Genomic DNA, 25,059 nt, shown 5'->3' on the forward strand with positions numbered 1-25,059 from the left:
AAAAATAATAATAAAAAAAACACGTAGTTTAAGGGACCTTGGACAACATCAAGTATACTAATATTCACATTTTAGGGGTCCACAGAGGAGAAGAGAAATAGAGGTGGGCAGAAAACTTCTTTGAAGAAATAATAGTTGAAAACTTTCTTAACCTGGGGAAGGAAACAGACACCCAGGTCCAGAAAGCACCGAAAGTCCCAAAACAAGATGAACCCAAAGAGATCCATACCAAGGCATATTATAATTAAAATGGCGAAAGTTAAAGATAAAGAGAAAATCTTAAAAGCAGTAAGAGAAGAACAAAAAGTTACAAACAAGGGAAATCTCGTAAGACTATCAGCTGATTTTTCAGCAGACTTTGCAGGCCAAAAGGGAGTAGCAGGATATATTTAAAGTGCTGAAAAGGAAAAGCTTATAACCAAGAATGCATTATTTGGCAAGATTATCATTCAGGGTTGAAGAAGAGATAAAGAATTTCCCAGACAAGAAAAAGCTGAAGTTCATCACCACTAAACTGATCTTATGAAAAATGTTAAAGCCATAACTAGAAATAAGGAAATATATGAAAGAAAAAAAAAAACTTACTGATATAGGTAAATATATACTAAAAGCAGTAAAGTAAATTGGCTACTTGCAAAGTTAATATGAAGGTTAAAAGACAAAAATAGTAGAATCAACTATAACAAAAATGAGCAGTTAAGGGGTACACATAATAAAAAGATACATCTTCTTACTTAAGACATCAAAAACTTAAAATATGAGGGAGGGGGTAAAAAAATGTAGTGCTTTTAGAATGTGTTCAAACTTGTGACTATCAGCTGTGTGTATGGGAAGAGAGAGAGACTGCTATGTATGCGGGTGAATATAGATGCGCCTCATGGCAACCACAGACCAAAAACCTACAATAGATATGCAAAAGTAAAGACAAAAGAACCCAAACATAAAACTAAAGAAAACCATCAAGCCACAATGGAAGAGATGCAGAGAATAAGAAAGGAACAGAGAAGAACCATAAAACAACCAATAAACAATTAACAAAATGGCAATAAGTACATACCTATCGATAATTACATGTAAATTAATTACATGCATCAACTGAAAGACATCGAGTGGCTGAATGGGTTGAAACCAAGACTCATCTACATGCTGCTTATGAGACTCACTTCAGATCTAAAGACACACACAGACTGAAAGTGAGGGGATGGAAAAAGATGTTCCATGCAAATGGAAACAAAAAGAAAGCTGGTGCAGCAATACTCACAAGAGACAAAAGACAAGAGACTTTAAAACAAAGACTGTAACAGAAGATAAAGAAGAGCATTACATAATGATAAAAGGTAACTTCAAGAAGAGGATATAACATTTATAAAGATTTATGCACCCAACATAGGAGCACCTAAATATATAAAGCAAGTATTAACATACATAAAGAAAGATACAGGAATACAATAATAGTAGGGGACTTTAATATACCACTTATATCAATGGATAGAGCAATCAGACAGAAATGAATAAGGAAACATTGGCTTTAAGTGATACATTAGACCGGATGGACTTAATAGATATATAGAGAACATTTTATCTAAAAACTACAGAATACACATTCTTTTCAAGCACACAGGAATGTTTTCCAGAGTATATCATATATTCGGCCACAAGACAAGTCTTAATATACTCAAGAAGATAGAAATCATATCAAGCTTCTCTTCTGACCACATAAGTATGAAACTAGAAATCAATTACAAGAAGAAAACTGGAAAAAACACAAACACATGGAGGCTAAACATTATGTTACTAAACAGCCAACAGGTCAATGAAAAACCAAGGAGAAAAAAATTAAAAAACACTTTGACACAAATGAAAATGGAAACACAACAGTCCAAAAATCTATGGGATGCAGCCAAAACAGTTCTAGGAAGTTCATAGTAATAGAGGTCTACCTAAAGAAACAAGAGAAATCTCAAATAAGCCATCTAACCTTACACCTAAAAGCACTACAAAAAGAACAGAGGCCAATGTTAGTAGAAGAAAGGAAATAACAAAGATTAGAGTATAAATAAATGAATTGGAGGGAAAAAATAGAAAAAGACCAATAGAACTAAAAACAGATCTTTTTTTAAAAAAAAGCAACCATTGATTCTTTTATTTATTTATTTGACAGAGAGAGACAGCCAGCGAGAGAGGGAACACAAGCAGGGGGAGTGGGAGAGGAAGAAGCAGGCTTAACGACTGAGCCACGCAGGCGCCCCTAAAAGCAGATTTTTTAAAAGATAAAAAATTTGATAAACTTCTAGCCAGACTCACCAAGAAAAAGAGAGCCTAAATAAATAAAATCAGAAACAAAAGAGAAGTTACAACTCACGCCACAGAAATAGAAATGGTTATAAGAGATTACTATGAACAACTATACACCAACAAAGTGGAAAACCTAAAAGAAATGGATAAATTCCTAAAAACATAAACATCCCAAAACCGAATCATGAAGAAATAGAAAATCTTTTTTTTAAAGATTTTATTTATTTATTTGACAGAGATAGAGACAGCCAGCAAGAGAGGGAACACAAGCAGGGGGAGTGGGAGAGGAAGAAGCAGGCTCACAGCAGAGGAGTCTGATGTGGGGCTCGATCTCATAACGCCGGGATCACGCCCTGAGCCAAAGGCAGACACTTAACCGCTGTGCCACCCAGGTGCCCCTGAAGAAATAGAAAATCTGAATAGACTGATTACAAGTAATGAAATTAAACCAGTAACTTAAAAACTTACAATACACAAAAATTCAAGACTAGACAGCTTCATAAGTGAATTCTGCCAAATATATAAAGAGTTAGCACGTATCCTTCTTAAATTGCTCCAAAAAATTGCAGAGGAAGGAACACGTCCAGATTCATTCTATGAGGCCAGCATTATCTTGATACCAAAGCCAGGCAAAGACACTACAGGAAAAGAAAACTACACACCAGTATCTCTGATAAACATAGATGCAAAGATCATCAACAAAATATTAGGAAACTGAATTCAACAGTACATTAAAAGGATTGTTCACTATGATCAAGTGGAATTTATTCCAGGGATACAAAGATGGCTTAACATCTACAAATCAATCAATATGATACACCATATTAATAAAACAAAGGATAAAAATCATATGATCAGCTCAAAAGATGCAGGAAAGAAAACTCAATATCTACTTATGATAAAAACTCTCAACAAAGTGGATATAGAAGAAAGGTACTTCAGCATAATAAAGGCTACACATGACAAATCCACAGTTAACATCATACACACTGGTGAAAGTTTTCCCCTAAGTTCAGAAGCAAGACAAGGAAGCCCACTCTTGCCACTTTTATCCCACATAGTACTGGAAGTCCTAGCTGCAACAATCAGACCAAAAACAAACAAACAAACAAACAAAAAAACCCAAAAAACAAAAACAAAAAAAGAAAAGAAATAAAAGGCATCCAAATTGATAAGGAAGAAGTAAAACTGTCACTATTTGCTGATGGCATGATAATATATACAGAAAACTCTGAAGACTCCACCGGAAAACTATTAGAATTAATAAATGAATTTGGTAAAATCACAGGATACAAAATTAACATACAGATATCGTTTCTATACATTAATAATGAACTGTCAGAATAAAAATAATTCTTTCTACAATTGCACCAAAAAGAATAAAACACCTAGGAATAAATTTAAGGAAGTGAAAGACTATAGGACATTGATGAAAGAAATTGGAAAGACACAAATAAATGGAAAGATATTCCATGTGGATTGGAAGAACCAATATTGTTAAAATGTCTATTCTACCCTGAGCAATCTACACATTTAATGCAAATTTTTTTACCAAAACATTTTTCATAGAACTAGAACAAAGAATCCTGAACTTTGTATGGAACCACAAAAGACCCCAAATAGCCACAGCAATCTTGAGAAAGAAGAACAAAGCTGGAAGTATCAAATTCCCTGATTTTGAACTACACTACAAAGCTTTAATAATCAACACATTATGATGCTGTCCTGAAAACAGACACATAGATCGATGGAATAGTGTAGAGAGCCCAGAAAAAATCTCACACATACATATGGTCAATTAATCTATGACAAAGGAGCTAAGAATATAAAAGCTAAAATAAACATGGGATTATATTAAACTAAAAACCTTTTGTACAATGAAGGAAACTGTCAACAAAACAAAGAGAGAACCTACTGAATGGAAGAAGAAATTTGCCAATCATTAATCTGACAAGGAGTTAATATCTATGTATGTATGTATATCTAATATATGTGTATATATATAACTTACATAACTTAATATAAAAAATAATGCAATTAAAAGATGGGCAGAGTGCTTGAATAGACATTTTTCCAAAGAAGACATACAAAGACACACAGATGGTCAACAGACACATGAAAAGATGCTCAACATCCCTAATCATCAGGGAGGTGCGAATGAAAACCATCAGAATGACTAGTATCAGAAAGATAAGAAATAACAAGTGTTGGTCAGGATACCAAGAAAAGAGAACACTTGTGCAGTGTTGGTGGGAATGTAAATTGGTGCAGCCACTAAGGAAAACAGTATGGAGGTTCCTCAAAAAATTAAAAATAGGACTACCCTATGACCCAGCAATTCTGCTTCTGGGTATTTACCCAAAGAAAATGAAAACCAATTTAAAGGCATATATGCACTCCTATGTTCATTGCAGCATTATTTATAATAACTAAGATATGGAAGCAACCTAAGCGTCTATCAATAGATAAATGGATAAAGAAGATGTGATGTATGTATACAATAGAATATTTTTCAGCCATAAAAAAGAATGAGATCTTGCCATTTGCAACAACATGGATGGATCTAGAGAGTATTATGCTAGGTTAAAATAAGTCAGACAGGGAAAGACAAATACCATATGATTTCACTCATGTGTGGATTCTAAAACACAAAACAAATGAAAAAACAAAACAGAAACAGATTCATAGATAAAGGGGGAGGAGCTGAGAAGTGGACAAAATAGGTGAAGAAGATTAGGAAGTACAAACTTCTAGTTATAAAGTAAATAAACCAAGGGGATGTAACATACAGCGTAGAGAATATAGTCAATAATATTGTAAAAGCTTTGTGTGGTGACAGATGGTACCGACAACTATGTTTCTGCTGCTGACTAGGAGTGCAACTTTAGCCGAGTTATGTAACTTCTCAGTCTCAGTCTGCTAATCCACAAAATGGGAAGACTAATATTTACCTCTTAGGGCTGTAAAGAATATGAAAACAAAATAACATATGTGAAAGTGCCACACACATTATCTGGTCTGTAAGAGGCACTCAGCAAATGACGTTTCATTCACTCTAAAGATCAGAACTGAGGCTGGAATCCCAAAGTCTGGCCTCCAGCTCCCCTTAACTTGTTATCATCAGCTTTTGGGTATTGCCCTTTAGCCACTGATATGAACTGACTTGCGTTCCCCTAAAATTCATATGTTGAAGACCTAACCCCCAACATGACTAGATTTGGAAATAGTCTTTAAAGAGGTCATGAAGTTTAAATAAGGCCCTAAGTGAGCTCTAATCCCATATGACTGGTCTCCTTATGCGAAGAAGAGACATCTGTGATGCACTTATGCCGAAGACGAGCAGGCCAGCTGGAGCAGCCGGTGAGACAAGCAGCGCCAAGCTTTGAGCAGTTCCTTTACTGTCTGGAACACATAGCAAATACATTTAATGGTACGTGGAAGGGGCAGAAAAGATTTGTGCATCTGAAGCCTTTAAATGCACGAGGCTCTTTAAACAACATCCTTGTTGAAGTGAGACCAGAGAAAATGCAAGGTCAGTATCAACTCTATAAACTTTTCAGTCACAAACTCTTCTTAACAGTTTGGTCTTAACTCCACAAAAACGTAGGTAGTATCTACTTGCTTTCTCATCATGCAAATGAGCCATGTGACAACTTGGTACCTACGGATTTGATCAGACTTTGCCATCTGGGATCATAATTTGGTCTGGGGGGATGGCCTCTGGGGTTCCGATCATGAATATTGGAGGGGATTTGGCTGTCAAGAGAGTGGAATTTGTCACATGTTTTTATCTATCATCTGCCACAGTCTCTACTCTCTATTACCCACTTTCATTATTTCAGGGAATCCAGAATCTTTTCAGAAACATTTTTTACCTGACACAGTGTGCAGCAGTTACAATCCAACACCCTCCGATATAAATTCCTCCACATTTGATTTTCTCATTTTCCTTAATTGCCACCTGCCATGGGAAGTCTCCCTGTAAGAGACATTAGTGTGGTCACTGCCATTCTACCAGACAGTGATAGACAGGTAGCCCTAAGGTATGTCCATTGCAAGAGTCCCAGTCTCTTATTACATATCTCCCCACCTTTCTTTGTTTCTCAAACTTGGACTGCTCCTGGGAAGTAACACGTTTACCATGTATGCTGGCTTTCCTCCTACGACTCGTTTCCTTCGAATGGGCACGCTGTTTGTAACTCCACAGGACACTTTAGGGAGAAACGACTTTATCCATTTTCTTTCTTCAAGAAAGGAAGAGATCGTATCATTATGATTTTTAAACCCATTGCTTCTTCATTATTTATGCCACAAAACCAGCAAGTTCATTGCTAAAACAAAACAGGCTGAATTGATTAATAAATTATTTTAGATGCTAATTGGTATTATTGACCTTGTTTAAAAATTCTGGCTTAATATGAAAATTGGCTTGATTCTCTGAAGTTCTGCCTAAAGGTATACTGGTGGCAGAAAGAGGCTAACGGAAGGGTTAAACATTTATCAGGCTTTGGCAGATAGATAAAAGATGTCACATGGCCAGGCATAGTCAGGATGAGGGTCTCATTCAGAAATCATCAGAACGAGCTGACAATATGGGCACCTATATCCTCTCCCTTTCATAGTTTTTACTTTACAGAGGCTGTTCATATGGAATTCTTTTCAATAATATTAACATTAATGATGTTAACATTTGAGCACTTTCTGTGTCAGTCCCCGTGCTAAATACATTGTATGTAGTTTATTTCATTCAATCATCATATTAACCCTGAGAGGTAATGTGCCAGGATCCAGGACAATCCGGGACAATCCAGGATCAGTGGGCGAGGGGGTATTTTCTCGTCACTTGACACGGATGATATTTGCTTCCTCTGTGAGCATTTAAATGTGGCACCCTTGACACAGAGACACGTGGCTGAGTAAGGCTTGCGATGTAAATTGGCAAAAGAATTCGTGAAAAAGAAAGAAAGTAAAAATATAAGATTTTTCCTTATTCTTTCTATTTTAGCACATCACGAATATTTTTTTTTAAAAGATTTTATTTATTTATGTGACAGAGAGACAGCCAGTGAGAGAGGGTACAGAGCAGGCGAGTGAGAGAGGAAGAAGCAGGCTCCCAGCAGAGGAGCCTGATGTGGGGCTCGATCCCGGAATGCCGGGATCACACCCTGAGCGGAAGGCAGACGCTTTAACGACTGCGTTACCCAGGCGCCCCTTCACATCATGAATATTTTTATGAACTTGCTTCTTAGCCCCAAATGAGAAAGGAAAATTAATATCACTGTCAATTACTTTGGGCATATAAGAAGGACGTAGGTCCTTAAGGGAGAGAAGTCTTGTGTGAATATGGATGGGTTTTTGGTTGTTTATTTTGTCCTACCCATTCTGAGAACTGGGTTGGGGGAAGAGTGTGGTGGTAAGTTTTAAATTGGTGCTTGGACCTTTAAAAGAAGACAGACCTCATCTGCTGAGGACCGTGGAAACAGCTTGGACACTGTCTGAAAACCAGCACTACATTGAGCAGAAAATAAAGGGCCTTTGGTGAAAATCTCTTTGGACTGATGTTTGTATCTTCAAAAATCTAAATCTTTCACTCACTGCCTGATGAAAAAAATTGTTAATTGATTTTGAGGCCTGGCAATTAGAAGAGAGTCTGATGTGAACTTCAGCTTAAATTCCCCCTAAAACAGGGAGCTATTTTATTCCCAATTTGTTGCTGAGGTTAAGTTACTCACCTAAGGTTACACAGTTAATAAATAACCGAGTCAGGATGTAACACAAGTCTGTCTGACCCAAAAACTCTTATTAATTACTGTCTCCTCAGGGACTTAATACTTTAATTTAATTTGGCTCTTAGTGCACAACTGGCCGGGATACAGATCTTCACAGACCTTCTGTTATCATGGTTTAAAACATTGAAAAAGAACCAGTTAGTTCAAGTAAAGTCTAGTATCTTTTTATTGCAAAATATATGTCATGGGTTATGCTCGAAATCTGGTTGTTTTTGACAAAACTGACTTGACAAAGCTCATAGCAAATAAAAAAATGTTATGGAGGTCTAAAATATTTTCACTTCAAAATTAGCCTTGTGAATTAACCCATTTTTAAAAGCAGTTCCCAAGAAACATTTGTGTTTGTTTTTCTTAAAAGTGATAAGGAGAAGAATAATGTAATTTTTTTCTATTTACATTGATAGCAAAGGTAATTGTTGCTTGAATTAATTTATATACACACATACATAAATACACACACAACATTAAAATGCAGATGTAAACCAGGGAAGCACTAGTAAAAAGGAATAATGTTAATTTACCTTCATCCATATTAGCAGTCAAAAATTCTGTTTTTTCTATAATAAAACAAAAAGTTCCAACGTTTATGGTTGTGTTTATAATAAAAATTAAATACTTAAAATTATTTAAACTTTGATTATAATTTTCTATCTTAAAACCTGTCCTCGATTGATTGACTGATTGATTGATGAGAGAGAGAGAGAGAGAGAGAGAAAGCTCACAGGCACACACATGCACGGGCGCGCACAAGTGGGGGAGGGGCCGAGGGAGAGAAAGAATCTTAATCAGGCTCCATGGACACGGGCTTGATCTCACTATCTTGAGATCATGACTTAAGCCAAAATCAAGAGTTGGATGCTTAACCCACCGAGCCACCCAGGCACCTCAAAACCTGTCCTGTTTAAAAAGGACAGTACAAATCCTCAAAGCACACCATCGTATTTCCTTTCTATACCTAGGTAATTGTGAAGGCTCAGGCCGAACTATGTAGAAATTTTGCAGATACCAATAAGAGGTGTCTGTTGGTACAAGCGAATGGTGAGACTCATGGTGCTGTGGTTTTCTGCATTTAGAATAGGCAAAATGCTTGGGTCAGAGAAGGAAAGCTTCTTTTTCAACTGTGATTCACAAAGTCCTTACGTAAGGTAGGGAACAGTTACTAACACTGACTGAAAGGGTACTGAGCTGACATTAAAAAGGCCTCTCTGCCTAAACTAAAGTGAAAGCTGAGTTATTGCTAACATGTGGTCATATCACGTGCAATTAATAGCTACATTAAAATATAAGAAGAGGGATGCCTGGGTGGCTCAGTCGGTTAAGCCTCTGACTCTTGATTTCCGTTCAGGTCATGATCTCAGGATCATGAGAACAAGCCTCCCCCTCTCCCCATGCCCCTCCCCCAGTTCACTCTCTCTCTCTCTCTCTCTCTCTCTCTCTCTCACACACACACACACACACACACACACTCTCTCTCTCTCTCTCTCTCCCTAAAATAAATAAATCTTTAAAATATATATATAAGAAGACAGCAGTAGCTTTGTTCTGCTTCAATTCTGCAATATTCCAAGAATTTTATAAAACTTTTACCTTGAACCACATGTAAAAAACACAAAAATTCAGCACAGCAAAGGATAATTTTTGAGAAAAATGTATACCATATCAATGATATTATACATATAAGTATAATACCTTATCCTTGTTTTCAATTCTGTACTATAAATTTTCTATTATAAAAATGGATTTACCTTTAATTTCAGGATGGCCTTTAATTTCAGGATGTCTAGTTCCTAAAAACAAAACAAAACAAAACACTCACTCTAGCAAAGAAATAACATTCACCTGGATAAAATATACACGAATCATTAATATCTCAGAAATAGTACAACTTAATTTTTTACAAAGATTAAAGGGAATCACAGTATGTCATCTTTCTTTGATTTTCAATACTATATAAGAGATGTTTCATATTGCATTTAAACACTCACCAATTTCACTACAGCAAGGAAATAATTTTTACTTGAGTTTTATAAAGAGATGTATCTTTGGATATATCTGAACACATACAGACAGCAAATTTACTATACAGTTATATAAAATTTATAACTCTTTTAAACTTCTATTTATAAAAGGTGGGCTTTCCAGGATACATGAAATCAAGTTATACTCCAAACTTCCTTTGGCTTAGTGATTCTGATCTGTCACTGAAAGATCAGTGAATATACTAATATTTTTATTTTACATCTCTTCTCTCATTTGCTGTTGCTTAGAAAGGGAAGAATTAGACCCACTACCGAAATACAAAAAGTGGTACTCAGTCTAAACAAGGGTAAACTGAAGTAACAATGATAGCGAGTAAATGTACTTTTGATATGGATTCAAGACGTTGATTTAATGTTATAGTTATAATAAAATATATTATAGTTACCCCCTGGCAGTGGGGGTTTTTTCCCTGACAGGCTAATATTCTGTTCTTTAGAGTTTTGAATCAGGAGAAGGAGGAGAGGGAGGGAAAAGGGACAGAAGAGGAGGAGGAGAAGGAGAAGAAACCCCAAATATCATTGTACTGAAAAAGTGAAATCAACTGTAGAGCTTCACAGGAAGACAAATGCTGGATGATCTCACTTATATGTGGAATCTAACAAAACAAACTCATAGAAAAAGAGATCAGATTTGTGATTACTAGGGGCAGGGGTGGGGGTAGGGAATTAGGTGAACGTGGTCAAAAGGTACAAACTTCCGGATCAGTAAGTGCTGCGGGTGTCCTGTACAGCACGGTGACCGGGTGTCCTGTACAGCACGGTGACCGGGTGTCCTGTACAGCACGGTGACGACAGTTACCATTGCTGTATGGTATACCTGAAAGTTGCTAAGGGAGTAAATCCTAAACGTTCTCATCACAAAGAAAAAAATATTGTGACTGTATGACATGACGATGTTAAACTAAACGTACTGTAGTCATCGTCTCAATATATGTGTGTCAAGTCATTATGCTGCACACCTTAAACTTATATACATTGTTGTATGTCAATTCTATCTCAGTGAAACTGGGAGGAAATGACTCTCAAGCTTCACTGGCAAGAGTCATGACTTACTGTCTTCCTTCCTAAAAAACATTTGGAAGTTTCTCTCTCTCTCCTCTCTTTACTAAGGTTTTAACTATATTTAATGGACATAAAAGTATTTTGCTCAACTGCTTATATAAATTCCAAAAGAAATAATATGATCTGAGATCCTAAAAAGTGTGTTTTTACATTTAAGAACTGATGTCTATGGGAAATTAAACAAGACTTCGGTAGAGTCAAATAATACCAAGCAACGGCAAAATGTAATTATTATCAATTCATTTGTTCATATATATCTCCACCACGTATTTAATGCTTACCTGTAAGGCACATTTGGGATATAAAAATAATTAGATTCTGTTTCAAGAACTATGTGGGCCAGGCCCACATAGTAATAACTTAATAAATATTCATTGAGTAAATCAATGAATATAATAACTTCGAGAAAGCATTGATGTAAGCAAGAAGTCAGTCTGTATGACACAGAGTAGGTACCTAGTAAATATTTTTACCATCAGAGGTTTTCCAATGAGCACCAAACCACAGAGAGCATCAACTCATTGCTTTGAAACTTGGTAAGTAGAGGGAAAAAATTAAAAACTATGCTTCCTTTCTACTACAAATTGCATTTCATGGAAACAAAATAGTTGATGAGGGAAAGTTCTTCTCTATAGAAAACCAGTTAATAAATGAAGAAGGAATGCTGAATTAGAAATCACCATCTTATAGTTCCTATTGACAAATTGGACTAGGCAATAATCACAGAGGTTACTAAAAACCATTAAGATGAAACGTTGTGGGGGAACTTTTTAAAGGAAAGATCAAGCTGATCCAGTGACCAATTGAAGCATCGTTAGTAGTGCCATACCCAGGGAACATGGCATTTTATGTAATAGAAAGGACACAGCACTACCCATCAAGAATTCTTGCCTAAAATATTGAACTTTGTATCTAATCAAATCTCTATAAATCCAGAATAAGGAACATCCTGTAGGCAAATGACCAAGTTTCTCTAAAAATGAATGGCATGAAAAAAATTGGGGGTGGATGAGTAGGTAACTTTTTAAATTTTTTAAAAATTTTATTTATTTGACAGAGAGAGACACAGCAAGAGAGGGAACACCAGCAGGGGGAGTGGGAGAGGGAGAAGCAGGCTTCCCGCTGAGCAGGGAGCCCTACACGGGGCTCCATCCCTTCTGGGATCATGACCTGAGCCGAAGGCAGACACTTAATGGCTGAGCCACCCAGGTGCCCCGATAGGTAACATTTTTAAAATTGAAATATAGTTGATATACAATGTTATATTAGTTTCAGGTGTATGACCTCATGATTCAACAATTCTATATATTATGCAACGCTGACCACAATAAGTGTAGTTACTATGTGTCATTGTGCAACATCGTTACACTATTATTGGCTATACTCTATATGCTGTACTTTTCATCCCCATGGCTTACTTATTTTATAACTGGAAGTCTGTACTTCTTAATCTCCTTCAACTAATTCCCCCATCCTCCCCACGTACCCCACTCTGGCAGCCACCAGTTTGTTCTCTGTATTTACATATCTGTCTCTGCTTTTCTTTGTTTGTTCATTCGTTTTTTAAAAATTCCACATATAAGTGAAATCATATGGTATTTGTAGTTCTCTGACTTATTTCACTCAGTATAAAACTTTCTAGGTTTATCATGTTGTTGCAAATGGTAAAATGTCATTCTTTTTTATGACCTGAGTCATATTCCTCTGTGAGTGAGTGTGTGTGTGAGTGTGTGTGTGTGTGTGTGTGTGTCACATCTTCTTTATCCATTCATTTGTCATTGGACACCTAGGTTACTTCCATATCTTGGCTACCGTAAATCATGCTGCAATAAACATAGAGGTGCATATATCCTTTTTGCATTTGTGTTTTTGTTTTCTTTGGGTAAATACCCAGTAGTGGAATTGCTGGATCATATGGTAGTTATAAATACACACACACACACACATATATATATATATATAAAAATTTTTTTTTGAGAAACCTCCATACTGTTTTCCATAGTGGCTGCATCAGCTTACATTCCCATAACAGTGCATAAGGGTTCCCTTTTCTCCACATCTTCGCTGACACTTATTATTTCTTGTCTTTTTGATATCAGCCATGCTGACTCGTGTGAGGTGATACCTCACTGTGGTTTTTATTCGCATCTCCCTGATTAGGGATGTTGAGTATCTTTTCATGTGTCTGTTGGCCATCTGTATGTCTTCTTTGGACAAATGTCTATTCAGTCCTCTGCCCATTTATTAATCAAATTAATGTGTGTGTGTGTGTGTGTGTGTGTAATGAGTTGTATAAGTTTTTATATATTTTGGATATTAACCCCCTATCAGATATATCATTCACAAATATCTTCTCCCACTCAATAGGTCACGTATTTATTTTGTTGATGGTTTTCTCTGCTCTGCAAAAGCTTTTTATTTTGTTGTAGTCCCAATAGTTTATTTTTGCTTTTGTTTCCCTCACCTGAGGAGATATATCTAGAAAAATGTTGCTAAAGCTGGCATCCAAGAGATTACTGCTTATGTTCTTTTTTAGGAGTCTTATGGTTTCAGGTCTCACATTTAGGTGTTTATTTTTTTAATTTAAATTCAATTAATTAAAATACATTTAGGTCTTTAATCCATTTTGAGTTTATTTTTGTGTATAGTGTAAGAAAGTGGTCCAGTTTCATTTTTTTGAATGTACATTTCCAGCTTTCCCAACACCATTTATTGAAGAGACTGTCTTTTCTAGATTGTTTATTCTTGCCTCCTTTGTTGTAGGTTAATTGACCATGTAAGCATCAATTTAGTTGTGGACTTTCTATCCTGTTCTATTGATCTGTGTGTCTGCTTTTGTGCCAGTACCATACTGTTTGATTACTATAGCTTTGTAGTATATCTTGAAATATAGGATTGTGGTATGTCCAGTTTTGTTCTTCTTTCTCAAGATTGCTTTGGCTATTCAGGGTCTTTTGTGGTTCCATACAAATTTTAGGATTCTTTGCTCTAGGTCTGTGAAAAATACTATTGATATTTTGAGGGATTGTGTTAAATCTGTAGATTACTTTGGGTAGTATGGACATTTAAAAAATATCTGTTCACCCAATCCATGAACATGGTATATTTTTCCATTTATTTGTATCACTTTAAATTTCTTTCATCAATGTCTTATAGTTTTCAGAGTGTAAGTCTTTTACCTCCTTGATTAAATTTATTCCTAGGTATTTTATTCCTTTGGTGAAATTGTAAATGGGATTGTTATCTTAATTTATTTCTCTGATGGTTTGTTACTAGTATATAGAAACACAACTGCTATCTGAATGTTAACTTTGTATCCTGCAATTTTACTGAATTCATTTATTAGTTCTTATAGTTTCTTTTGTGGAGTCTTTAGTTTTCTTCTTTTTAAAAAAGATTTATTTATTTGTATGAGGGAGAGGGAGGGGTAGAGGGAGAGAATCTTCAAGTAGATTCCCCACTGAGTGCAGAGCCTGATGCAGGAATTCATCTCAAGACCAATCTCAAGACCCATGATCATGAGACCATGACCTGAGCCTAAACCAAGAGTTGGATGCCCAACTGACTGAGCCACACAGACACCCCTAGAGTTTCTATGTAAAGTATCATGTCATTTGCAAATGGTGACAGTTTTATTTTTTCCTTACAAATTTAAATTCTTTCTCTTTCTTCTTTCTTTTCTTTCTTTCTTTCCTTCCTTCCTCCCTCCCTCCCTCCCTCCCTCCCTTCCTTCCTTCCTTCCTTCCTTCCTTCCTTCCTTCCTTCCTTCCTTCCTTCCTTCCTTTCCTGATTGTTAGGACTCCAGTACTATGTTGAACGAAAGTGACAATAGTGGACATCCTTGTCTTGTTCCTGAGCTTACAGGAAAAGCTTTCAGATTTTCACCATTGAGTATGATGTTAGCTGTAGGTTTGTCATATATGGCCTTTAGTATGTTGAGGTATGTTCCCTCTAAACCCACTTGGTTGAGAGTTTTTATCATGAATGTATATTGAATTTTGTCAAATTCTTATTTTGTAATTTTTAAAAAAGATTTTTAAATTTTTTATTTATTTGACAGAGACAGCCAGTGAGAGAGGGAACACAAGCAGGGGGAGTGGGAGAGGAAGAAGGAGGCTCCTAGTGGAGGAGCCTGACGTGGGGCTCGATCCCAGACACTGGGATTACGCCCTGAGCTGACGGCAGATGCTTAATGACTGTGCCACCCAGGCACCCCCAAATTCTTATTTTGAATCTATTGTGATGATAATATGTTTTATCCTTCATTTTGTTAATTTGATATATCACACTGATTGATTAGAGGATATTGAACCATTCTTGCATCCCTGACACTTGATCATGGTGAATGATCCTTTTAATGTATTGTTGAATTTGGTTTGTTCATTAGGGATATTGATGTATAATTTTCTTTTTTTGTAGTGTCTTTGTCTAATTTTGGTATCAGGGTAATGCTGGCCTCGCAGAATGAATTTGGATGTTTTCCTTCCTCTTCCTTTTTGGAATAGTTGTAGAAGAATAGGTATTGGCTCTTTTTTAAGTGTTTGTTAGAATTAACCTGTGAAGCCGTTTGGTACTGAACTTTTGTTTGTTGGGAGCTTTTTTTATTACCAATTCAATTTCATTACTAGTAATTGGCCTGTTCAGATTTTCTATTTATTCCTGATTCAGCTTTGGAAAATTGTATTTCTCTAAGAATTTATCAGTTTCTTTTAGGTTGTCCAATTTGTTGCCATATCATTTTCATAACAGTCTCTTATAATCCTTTGCATTTCTGTGGTGTCAGTTCCTCTGCCTTTTTCATTTCTTATTTTATTTATTTGACTCTACTTTTTTTTTTATTTCAATGGCTCTAGCTAAAGATTATCAATTTTGTTTATCTTTTCAAAGAACCAACTCTTGGTTTCATTGGTATTTTTAATTTAATTTAATTTAATTGAGTCTCTATTTCATTTATTTCTATTCTAATCTTTATTAATTCCTTCCTTTTACTAACTTTGGGCCTTTTCGGTTCTTCCTTTTCTAGTTCCTTTAGGTATAATGTTATATTATTTATTTGGGATTTTTCTTCTTTCTTGAGATTGGCCTGAATTGGTATAAACTTCCCTCTTAGAACTGCTTTTGCTGTGTCCCAAAGATATTGGACCATTGTGTTTCCAGGTGGGTAACTCTTAAAGAATAAAAGATACTTTAAAAACTTAATAATCAAATACAATGTTAGATTCTTTTGGAGCCTAATTCAAACACATTGTTCTAAAAGGACATTTTTGAGAGGGGTGCCTAGTGGATCAGTCAGTTAAGCATCCGATGACTTGGTTTCAGCTCTGGTCATGATCTCATAGTTGTGGGATCAAGCCCCACATAGGGCTCTGGGCTCAGCTTGGAGTTGGCTTCAGATTATCTCCCCCTCTCCCTCTGGCTCACTCTCTCTCTCTCAAATAAATAAATAAAATCTTTTAAAAAATACTTTTGAGACAGTTGGGAAAACTTGAACATGGGCTGTTCTTAAGCAGGGTTAGGGAATTATTATTATTATTATTAGGTATACTAATGAGAGTATATTGTGTATGTATTAAGTGTTTGTATCATTAGAAATGTATATAGGTGAAGTGACATAATATCTCAAATGTGCTTTAAAATACTCAAACAAGCTTAACAAGACTGGCAAAATATTGATAATTGTTCAAGCTGAGAGAGAGGCACATATTGGCTCATTCTAATAATCTATTTTTTGTTATGTGGGAGCTTTTCTAATAAAATTTCTGAAATGATGAATGTATTTAATAAATGAAAATATGAGAGAAGAACACTCCACAGTTCTTCGAATGCCCACTCAATCGTACTCTTACTGCTAACACTCTCCTAAACTCACTTCAGATTACAATTTACCTAAAAGAAAGTTTCACAGTCCCCAGATCAAGTAATGGAAAAACATAACACAAAACCTTAATTACCTTCACAACCAATTTCATCTTCTCCTGTAATGCAATCCAGCTCACCATTGCACTTATATTTGCTTGGAATACAAACACCAGATTTACAGAAGAAACCTTTGCCTTGGCATCCTACACAAACATAAATAGAAGAAGGTTTTTATTTTTATTTTTTCATATTTAAAATCCACTAAGACAGAGTCCGAAATGCAGGGGCGGTCTTCTACTACCTGTGCAGCACAGTTCGTCACTCTGGTCTCCACAATCGTTGATACCATTACAGGTTCGCTTTTGAGGAATGTATTTCCCATTCACACAGTGAAAGGAGTCATTCGCTGGAGGAGCTGTAAATTGGGAATTCTCTCTGTGAAATTTATTTACAGAGTTGTAGGTGACATCTTGATCCCATTTGGAATAATGAGGACAGTAAGATAAAGTCAGGCATCAAATAGAAAATGATAAAAAACGTATTGGTAGCATCAACACAACATGTATGGTTGATAAGGAAAATAAATGGCAAAGCTGGTTTGTGGAGGCCCTTTCGTTATCTCTGAAAAACGGTATTTACTGTGGAGGTCTGTACTTGCTGAGGCTGGAGGAGAGGGCTCAGGGATCACGGGCCCTTGCTCACGTCAGCAAACACGGGTGCTCAACCATTCCTTTCGTGCTACTGCACAGATCCTCACTTCCATGCCATGACTTACTTGGGCAGTGCCATTTATATTTTGATGGTACTTTTTGTTTTTTAGCACCAAAAAAAGGCATTAGCCTTTAAAACCATATGTATGACTAAAATATTCCCATGTCAGGACCAAGGAGAAAAGTGCCATGACTGTCTTGAGATTGTGGTCACTTAAATATTTTAAAGACATTTTGAAGTGTGTAGGCCGGACCTCTCATAGGAGATATTGAGGCTTCTTCTGATGCTCGTGTTACTTATGTTTGTTATATTAACTTTAATCCAGACGTTTCAGCAAGCAAAGAGGAGTCAGGCAACTTTGCTCCCCGTAAAAGAACCTGGAGAGAAGTAATATTTGAATGCAAAAAGGTACAACAGAGGAAAGGCACCAATTTAGGTTCTAAAGCCCAAAAAATGATTTTGCCTCTATTATTGCAACTGAGTATCTATCATTTGTTTGTTTACTACAGACGTGGTGTGCAATAAACAATTTGGAAGGAAGCTTTGAAGTTTCAGGCAAGTACTCTACCAACCTGCATTCTGTGTGTAGCAAACCACACCAGCGAAATCCTGGTCATTTCTAGTTCTTCTCTTAGTAAAAGTACATTCAGCCAAACTCGTCTCTAATCCTCGACAATGCACTTGGAGACATTCGGTGGAATTCATAGAGAGATTTTCAGGAATCTCAAACTGTTTCTGAATATCATAAGCACCTCTACAAATAGAATAAGTGAGACACTAGGGTAGAATGTTTAGTACTTTGCATATATAACCTTAGTGTAGGAGGAAAGGAACTAAAGTAATCTCGTCTGATTTTCTACATTTGAGTGATACATTGAACAAGATGCTTAAGTTCTCTGAGCCTCAGTATCTTCACCTGTAAAAGGGAATATGATAATCTCAGCTAGTTTTGTAAAGATTAATTAAAACAATCAATTTAAACTGGCTAGCCGAAGCTCAAACGTGGCAAACACTCAGCAAATATTTGTTTCCTCTTCTCTGTTTCTTGTTAAGGAGAACTCCTTCTTCCACACTCCTGGTGTTTCCTTCCAACCTGAGATGCATCATTCTTGGCTTCTCTCCATCTCTTAATTCCTTTTTGCTCAAGGAAAGGGAGTGAATAATTGATCAGGGAATTTGGGAATTATAAATCAGGCAAGGTTAGCTCACCTTTTCTATCTTTCCTTTTGGGGACCTCTTCACATGCCTCATGCTGTAAGGCTTACCTGGATGACCCCATTATTGCTTAGAATTTGGGAGGTTAAGTTGGTTTAATTCTAGCAGGTTCATTTTGTTTTTATGCCAAGCCATGTCCTCAATTCAGCCTTGACAGTATTAAGGTGATATTTTGGCATCTATATGCCATTGCTTGGACTTCTCAATTTGTTCAGAATTTGTGCTCCCTCTATGACTCAATAGCCTAGAGATGATGAGTTACAGTAAACTATTCTTCTAGAACATTCAATTGCTCTCTGCTTCTGTTTAGAAGGAAATGGAGGAAATGGTGTTAAAAATAAGAAGTTGAGTAAAGATGCATCAGGTAAATATAAACAATAACAAAGCAATAATGGCAATATAAATATTAGATCAATTATAATGAAAGGCAAAATGAAAACAATTAAAGGGAATAAGAAAGGCATTTTTAATGATTTCAGATCAATAATGATGATAAAAAGGAGTCATAAAACTGTGCCAAACAGCATCAAAATATGAGAACAAATGAGAGCCACTGGGGCAATATGACAGGTAAATAATTTGAAAAAAACCTCTCAATTTAAAACTTTCTAAAATTATTAGATAAAATGCATTCAATAAGTTCTTCTTCTTCTTTTTTTAAGATTTTATTTATTTGAGAGGGAGAGCACGAGCAGGCAAGGGGGGAGCAGAGGGAGAGAGAGAGAAGCAGACTCCCAGCTGAGCAGGGAGCCCAACAAGTGGCTCAATGAGGTCTTAAAGAAGTAAGGAAAATACCCACTGGCTAAAATAAGAGAAGTCTGGGGGCTCCTGGGTGGCTCAGTCAGTTGAGCGTCTACCTTTGGCTCAGGTCATGATCCCAGGGTCTTCGGATCGAGCCCTGGGTGGGGCTCTCTGTTCAGTAGGGAGTCTGCTTCTCCCTCACCCTCTGTGATCTCTGTCATTCTCTCTCAAATAAATAAATAAAATCCTTAAAAATAAATAAGTAAAATAAAATAAAATAAGAGAACTCTGTCCATGAGCTCCTACAAAATATGATAAGAGCAAAATACTGAGAGATCAAAGACTGAGAGAGTTTCCCATTAGATTGAATTATAGGTTGTAGGTCACAAACTGTCAAAAATCACAAATGTCTTGTGGCTCAATTTAATAAGATACTCTCACTAATGAACTACTAGCAGATGTGGTTTAGGAAGAAGGAAACTGAATTCAGAATAAAATTGAGAGATGCAGCAAGCAGCAACAAACCAAGATGTTGGTAAACATGAAATAAATCTGAGCGAGCACTGGCTGAGCAGCAGTAATAATGATTGCTTGTTATATAATGATAGTAATTCACTGCAGGGATATATAAAAATAATGGGGAACTAAATACTGGAAACTTGGTAGAAATAATGACGTTCCTTATATTATTCCTAAGAGGGTAAGGACTTCCTAAGTCAAGAATTCATGGTATAAATGTGAAGATAACCACTAAAGGAACAGAAATAGGATGTATATAATTTACACACCAAGTAGAAGGGGCTGGGGGATTAAAAAATACAACTTTATTAAACCCAACAGAAATTAGAAAAGGAAAAACAAGTACACAGAAAAAGCAGGGTAAATAATAATACTAAAGTAAGATAGAGAAAATAAGTTCAATAATGTAAATAATCACAATAACGTAAATGGACTAAGCTCTTCAGACAGTTGTCATATTGGATTAAAAAAAAAAAACCTAGATACGTGCTGTTTATAAAGGACACATTTAACAGATAAAGACATAGAAAGCTTGTGAGTAAATAAGTAGGAAAAGGTTTGAACAAAGCAGTTAACAAGCTTACTTATTTTAATGGACAGCACATTTATTATATAGAACGCACGTGAAACATTTAAAATATACTCAGCACACTGGGGATGTACTGTATGGTGACTAACATAATATAATAAAAAATATTAAAAAATAAATAAAAAATAATATATATTCAGCAAAAAGCAAGTGTCAATGAATATTTAAACAATTGTCATCATATAGAGACCATTCTCTTACCACAGTACAATTAAATAAGAAATCTATAACAAAAAGCTAACTAAAAGCAAATATATATTCATTAGGAAAGTAAAAAAGAAACTTCTAAATCAAAAAATGAAATTATACTGAAAATTAAAAAATATTTCAAATTGAACAATAAATAAAACACTCCTTTTATGCCACTGAGATTTATGGCATGCAGATGAAGCATTACCTGGGAGATTTGTACCTTAAATGCTTATATTAGAAAACAAGAAAAGTTGTAAATCGATGAGTTAAGTAAGCATTCAATTCAAGGAATTAGGAAAAATACAATAGAGAAAAGAAGAGAGAGAGCCAAAGGGAACAACAAAACCTTAATAAGGTTGAAAGAAAGGAACAAGAGACAATTTACATATAAAATATAGAAATCAAAAACACAGTCAAATAGATCTCTTCAAGGTAGATCAAGAAAAAAAGAGAGAAGGCATAGATAATATTAGGTATGAAAAAGTGGACATGACTACAGACAAGCAGAGATAGATAGTAATGAACATATTTACAACTTTCTGGAACTGCAAAGGATTCATATCCAGATACTTCAACAAACTTACAGGTGCTCTGTGCTCAATGGTGTTCCAAGTGCTAGTGACGCATGAACATAGTTAATCCTCGTAACAGGGCTATGAGGCAGGGTGTTAATATTCTCGGGTTACATATGAGGAAATTAAGGCAGAGAAAGATTGGGTAATCAAAAAGCAAATAGTTGGGGTGCCTGGGTGGCTCAGTCAGTTAAGCATCTGCCTCTGGCTCAATTCATGATCCCAGGGTCCTGGGATCAAGCCCTGCGTTAGCCTCCCTGCTCAGTGGGGAGTCTGCTTCTCCCTCTTCTGTTCCCCTTGCTTGTGCTCTTTCACTGTCTGTCAAATAAATAAATAAAATCTTAAAAAAAAAGAAATTTTATCTTAAAAAAACAAAAAAGCAAATAGTTGAAACAATAAAACGAATCCTGGGAAAATCCACTGACAACAAGCACTCACTGTTGAAATCCAAGGTCAAGACAGGCTACATTAGCCTCCGCCATGCTCCAGGGTTTTTTACATATGAACATTTTCTTATCTTGTTCTACAAGTTTTACTTCAACAATTCCTTCTGAAGTGGTATTTCCATACTTTACGGAAACATTAAATTGCGCTAAAATTTAAAAAAACCAAAAGAATGAGCAATATTTAGGCATTCACCTTTTTGCTCCTGATGAAAAGCCTTTAAAATAACAAAAGAGATAATTTCAAATTAACTTTGAACACCATGAAAATTTTAACAACAGTAAGCAATTATTTCACAAAGCAACCCTGTGAAGACTACACTGATATTTATCCTCCATTTTTACACATGAGGTTAAGTTGCTCGCTCCAGTGGGGAAGCCAGGAATTGGAAGCTACCATATCGATCTCACTCCCAAGTGTGTGCTCCTCAAAGTAAGCCAAACAAATAATTACAATGTAAAAAAGTTATACGTATTCTCATATATTTAAGGCATTTAATGCCTCAAGAGAACAAAAGTCTGCCACTGACAAAATAATCTCCATTATTGCTTCCCTCCTTTCCAACAGGCAGTAGGGAGCTCTCCTTTTCCTGTTCCCCAGTGCCTCAACCTCTTCACTCAGCATCACACAGATATTTAGGTACTGTGTGTCAGCATATGTCATGATACCTTTAAAAAGAATGTTTTGGGGCACCTGGGTGGCACAGTTGGTTGAGCACCTGACTCTTGGTTTCAGCTCAGGTCGTGATCTCAGGATTGTGAGATTGAGCCCCAGGTCAGGCTCTTCACTGAGCATGGACTCTGAGTTTTTCTCTCCCTCTCCCTCTGTCCCTCCCCACCTATGCTCTCTCTCTCTCTCAAATAAATAAATAAATCTTTAAAAAGGAGAAGTTTTGAGTGTTTTTTTATCAGTTCATGAAGTCCCTGTGATAATTGATACCAGAAGATAAGCCTGAGGCTTGCTGTCATAGCTAAAATTTCATGAGCTCTTTCTGTGTGTGAAACACTATGTGAAGATCTTTACATTCATCATTTTATTTAATTTTCATGAGGGTCTTATGAGTTAGGAACTAGTGTTATTCACATTTTACAGATGTGGAAAATGCGGTCTGCCAGTCACATAGCTTGTCAATAACCGAGGTGGGGTGGAGGGGCTTGCCACTCAATCTGACAGTGGGATTCCTAACCTTAACCACTCCACAAATTCACCTACTAGCATCCCAGCCTCCTCACTGCATTAGGAACCTGGATGGAGTGTAGACAAGCTCTTTCATCTGATGTGCCAAGTTTGCTAGGTAAGAGCATGACCTAGGTCAGTAATGTCCCAGGTCAGTAATGGCCTGAGCTCCCGTTAGATCAGGGCCAATGGGTTTGGGGCTCCCTAGGGATAGGGGCTGATGGGATGGATGCTGGAAGAAATTATTGAAGCTGGAGGTCCAGAAATGCTGCTCCATATCAGGATTGATCTCATGTAAAGACTTGTTCACTGGGTTCTGAACCAACTCAATGGCTCTAGGAATAGTTCTGCTAGCCAAGTAGAAGTGACGGTGGGGATAATTTTGAAGGGCTGGGCAGCAGAGGGTGGCACAGGCACTGAAGGGAGGGACTGGCCTCAGGGCCTTGTGCAGTGGACTCAAAGGCTGGCTATATTCTGGTGACTCTAATTTCTTTAGTTATTACCACAATTACAATTGAGGGTCTAGACAGGAATTTTGAATTGGCATCATAACATTTCATAGCAAAATTATTTTCTAATAGAAAGTATGGTAAACAATTTCCTTCTCACATCATAGGTTCAACTAGGCTTTTCCTACCTTCAGCTCTGCATGCTCCTCTATTTAAAAACTTTGCCTCCGGACGAAGACATTCGAAACTCTTCTGCTGACAGTAAGTTGGGTAGGTTTTCCCGTTAGTTGAACACACTAAGGTGCCATTCTTTGGGCACTGATAAGGGAGTTTACAAATACAGGTCCCGTCGATGCATTTCTGCCATGGTTGGCAGAAGACTTTCTTGCAGGAGAGATGTGTGTGTTTTTCAGTTAAGCACTTTTTATCTACCAGATCCTTTTGAGGTGTGTGTGATACCAAAGAAAGCTGTAAAACACAAAACAAACATAACAAACTAAAATCTTCTTTTTGAAGTTGACTAAGTGAAGGAAAGGAACAAAACAAACTTACCTACCCCACAGTACAGGTGAGATGATGTGGTGTAGTGGCTTTCAGAATCACAAACCTGACTTCTAGTCCTAGCTTGGGTACTTACAGTTACATGTCCTTGGGTAAGTTACTTACCCTCATGAAATGTGTGTTTCCTCATCTGGAAAATGGGGTAATGTCTTTTATTTTGCAAGGTTACTTCAAGGATTAGAAATTACATACATATAATGGTTGACAGGTACTAGGCATGAGGTCAATGGGAGCTATTATGATCTTAAAGCCAACATAAAGATCTGCCTTGGAAGAAGTCAATGAATCTCCTAAGTCATGTTAAGAAGTAATAAAATTGGTGCTAAATATAGTCCTGTGGAATGAATTGATGAGTGAAATTGGTTAATTTTATTAATAAATGCAAAACCATTTGTTAAACTCCTACTGTGTATAAAGTTTCTCTAAGATGAACGTATGTGGGCTTTGTCTTCCAAGGGCTTGATATCTAGGCACTAAGACAGAAACATAATAACCGGGGTACAAGGCAGATTGTGGTAACTGATATCGCAGTGGTACAAATACAACACAGTACTCTTGGAGAACCAGAGTGGAAGGGAGTTAGTCTTCCTAGGGGTATTTATTTATTTACTTATCTATCTAGGGGAATTTAAAAAGGCCTCATGGAAGTGGTAGTATTTGAGCAAGGTGAGGAAGGACAGATGCTAGCAGAGGGCTGGAGCTAGCAAAACACAGGAGGGAGGGTGCAGAATGTATTTAGGGAATCATGAGCCATTCCAACTGATGGGCATATAGGGTTTCATATGCTTCAAATGGGGTGGTCACTGGTCGGGAAACTGGTAAGAAGTAGTAGGAGTGGAGTATGAA

At 36.5% G+C, this 25,059-nt stretch overlaps 1 protein-coding gene across 1 annotated transcript in view; it reads right to left on the minus strand.

Annotated features, from left to right (window-relative positions):
* Positions 1-25,059, minus strand: part of CFI (complement factor I) — a 54,501-nt gene that overhangs the window by 9,716 nt on the left and 19,726 nt on the right. The window contains exons 3-11 of the mRNA XM_008689423.1: positions 23,841-24,120; positions 22,022-22,175; positions 18,328-18,509; positions 17,346-17,459; positions 17,137-17,247; positions 9,830-9,871; positions 8,606-8,641; positions 6,436-6,539; positions 6,171-6,274 (exon numbers count right to left, since the gene is read on the minus strand). Of these exons, the coding sequence (XP_008687645.1) occupies positions 6,171-6,274; positions 6,436-6,539; positions 8,606-8,641; positions 9,830-9,871; positions 17,137-17,247; positions 17,346-17,459; positions 18,328-18,509; positions 22,022-22,175; positions 23,841-24,120 (1,127 nt within the window). The remainder of the gene's footprint in view (positions 1-6,170; positions 6,275-6,435; positions 6,540-8,605; positions 8,642-9,829; positions 9,872-17,136; positions 17,248-17,345; positions 17,460-18,327; positions 18,510-22,021; positions 22,176-23,840; positions 24,121-25,059) is intronic.

This window comes from Ursus maritimus, unplaced genomic scaffold (assembly GCF_017311325.1).
Source record: "Ursus maritimus isolate PB19 unplaced genomic scaffold, ASM1731132v1 scaffold_11, whole genome shotgun sequence".
NCBI lineage: Eukaryota > Metazoa > Chordata > Mammalia > Carnivora > Ursidae > Ursus > Ursus maritimus.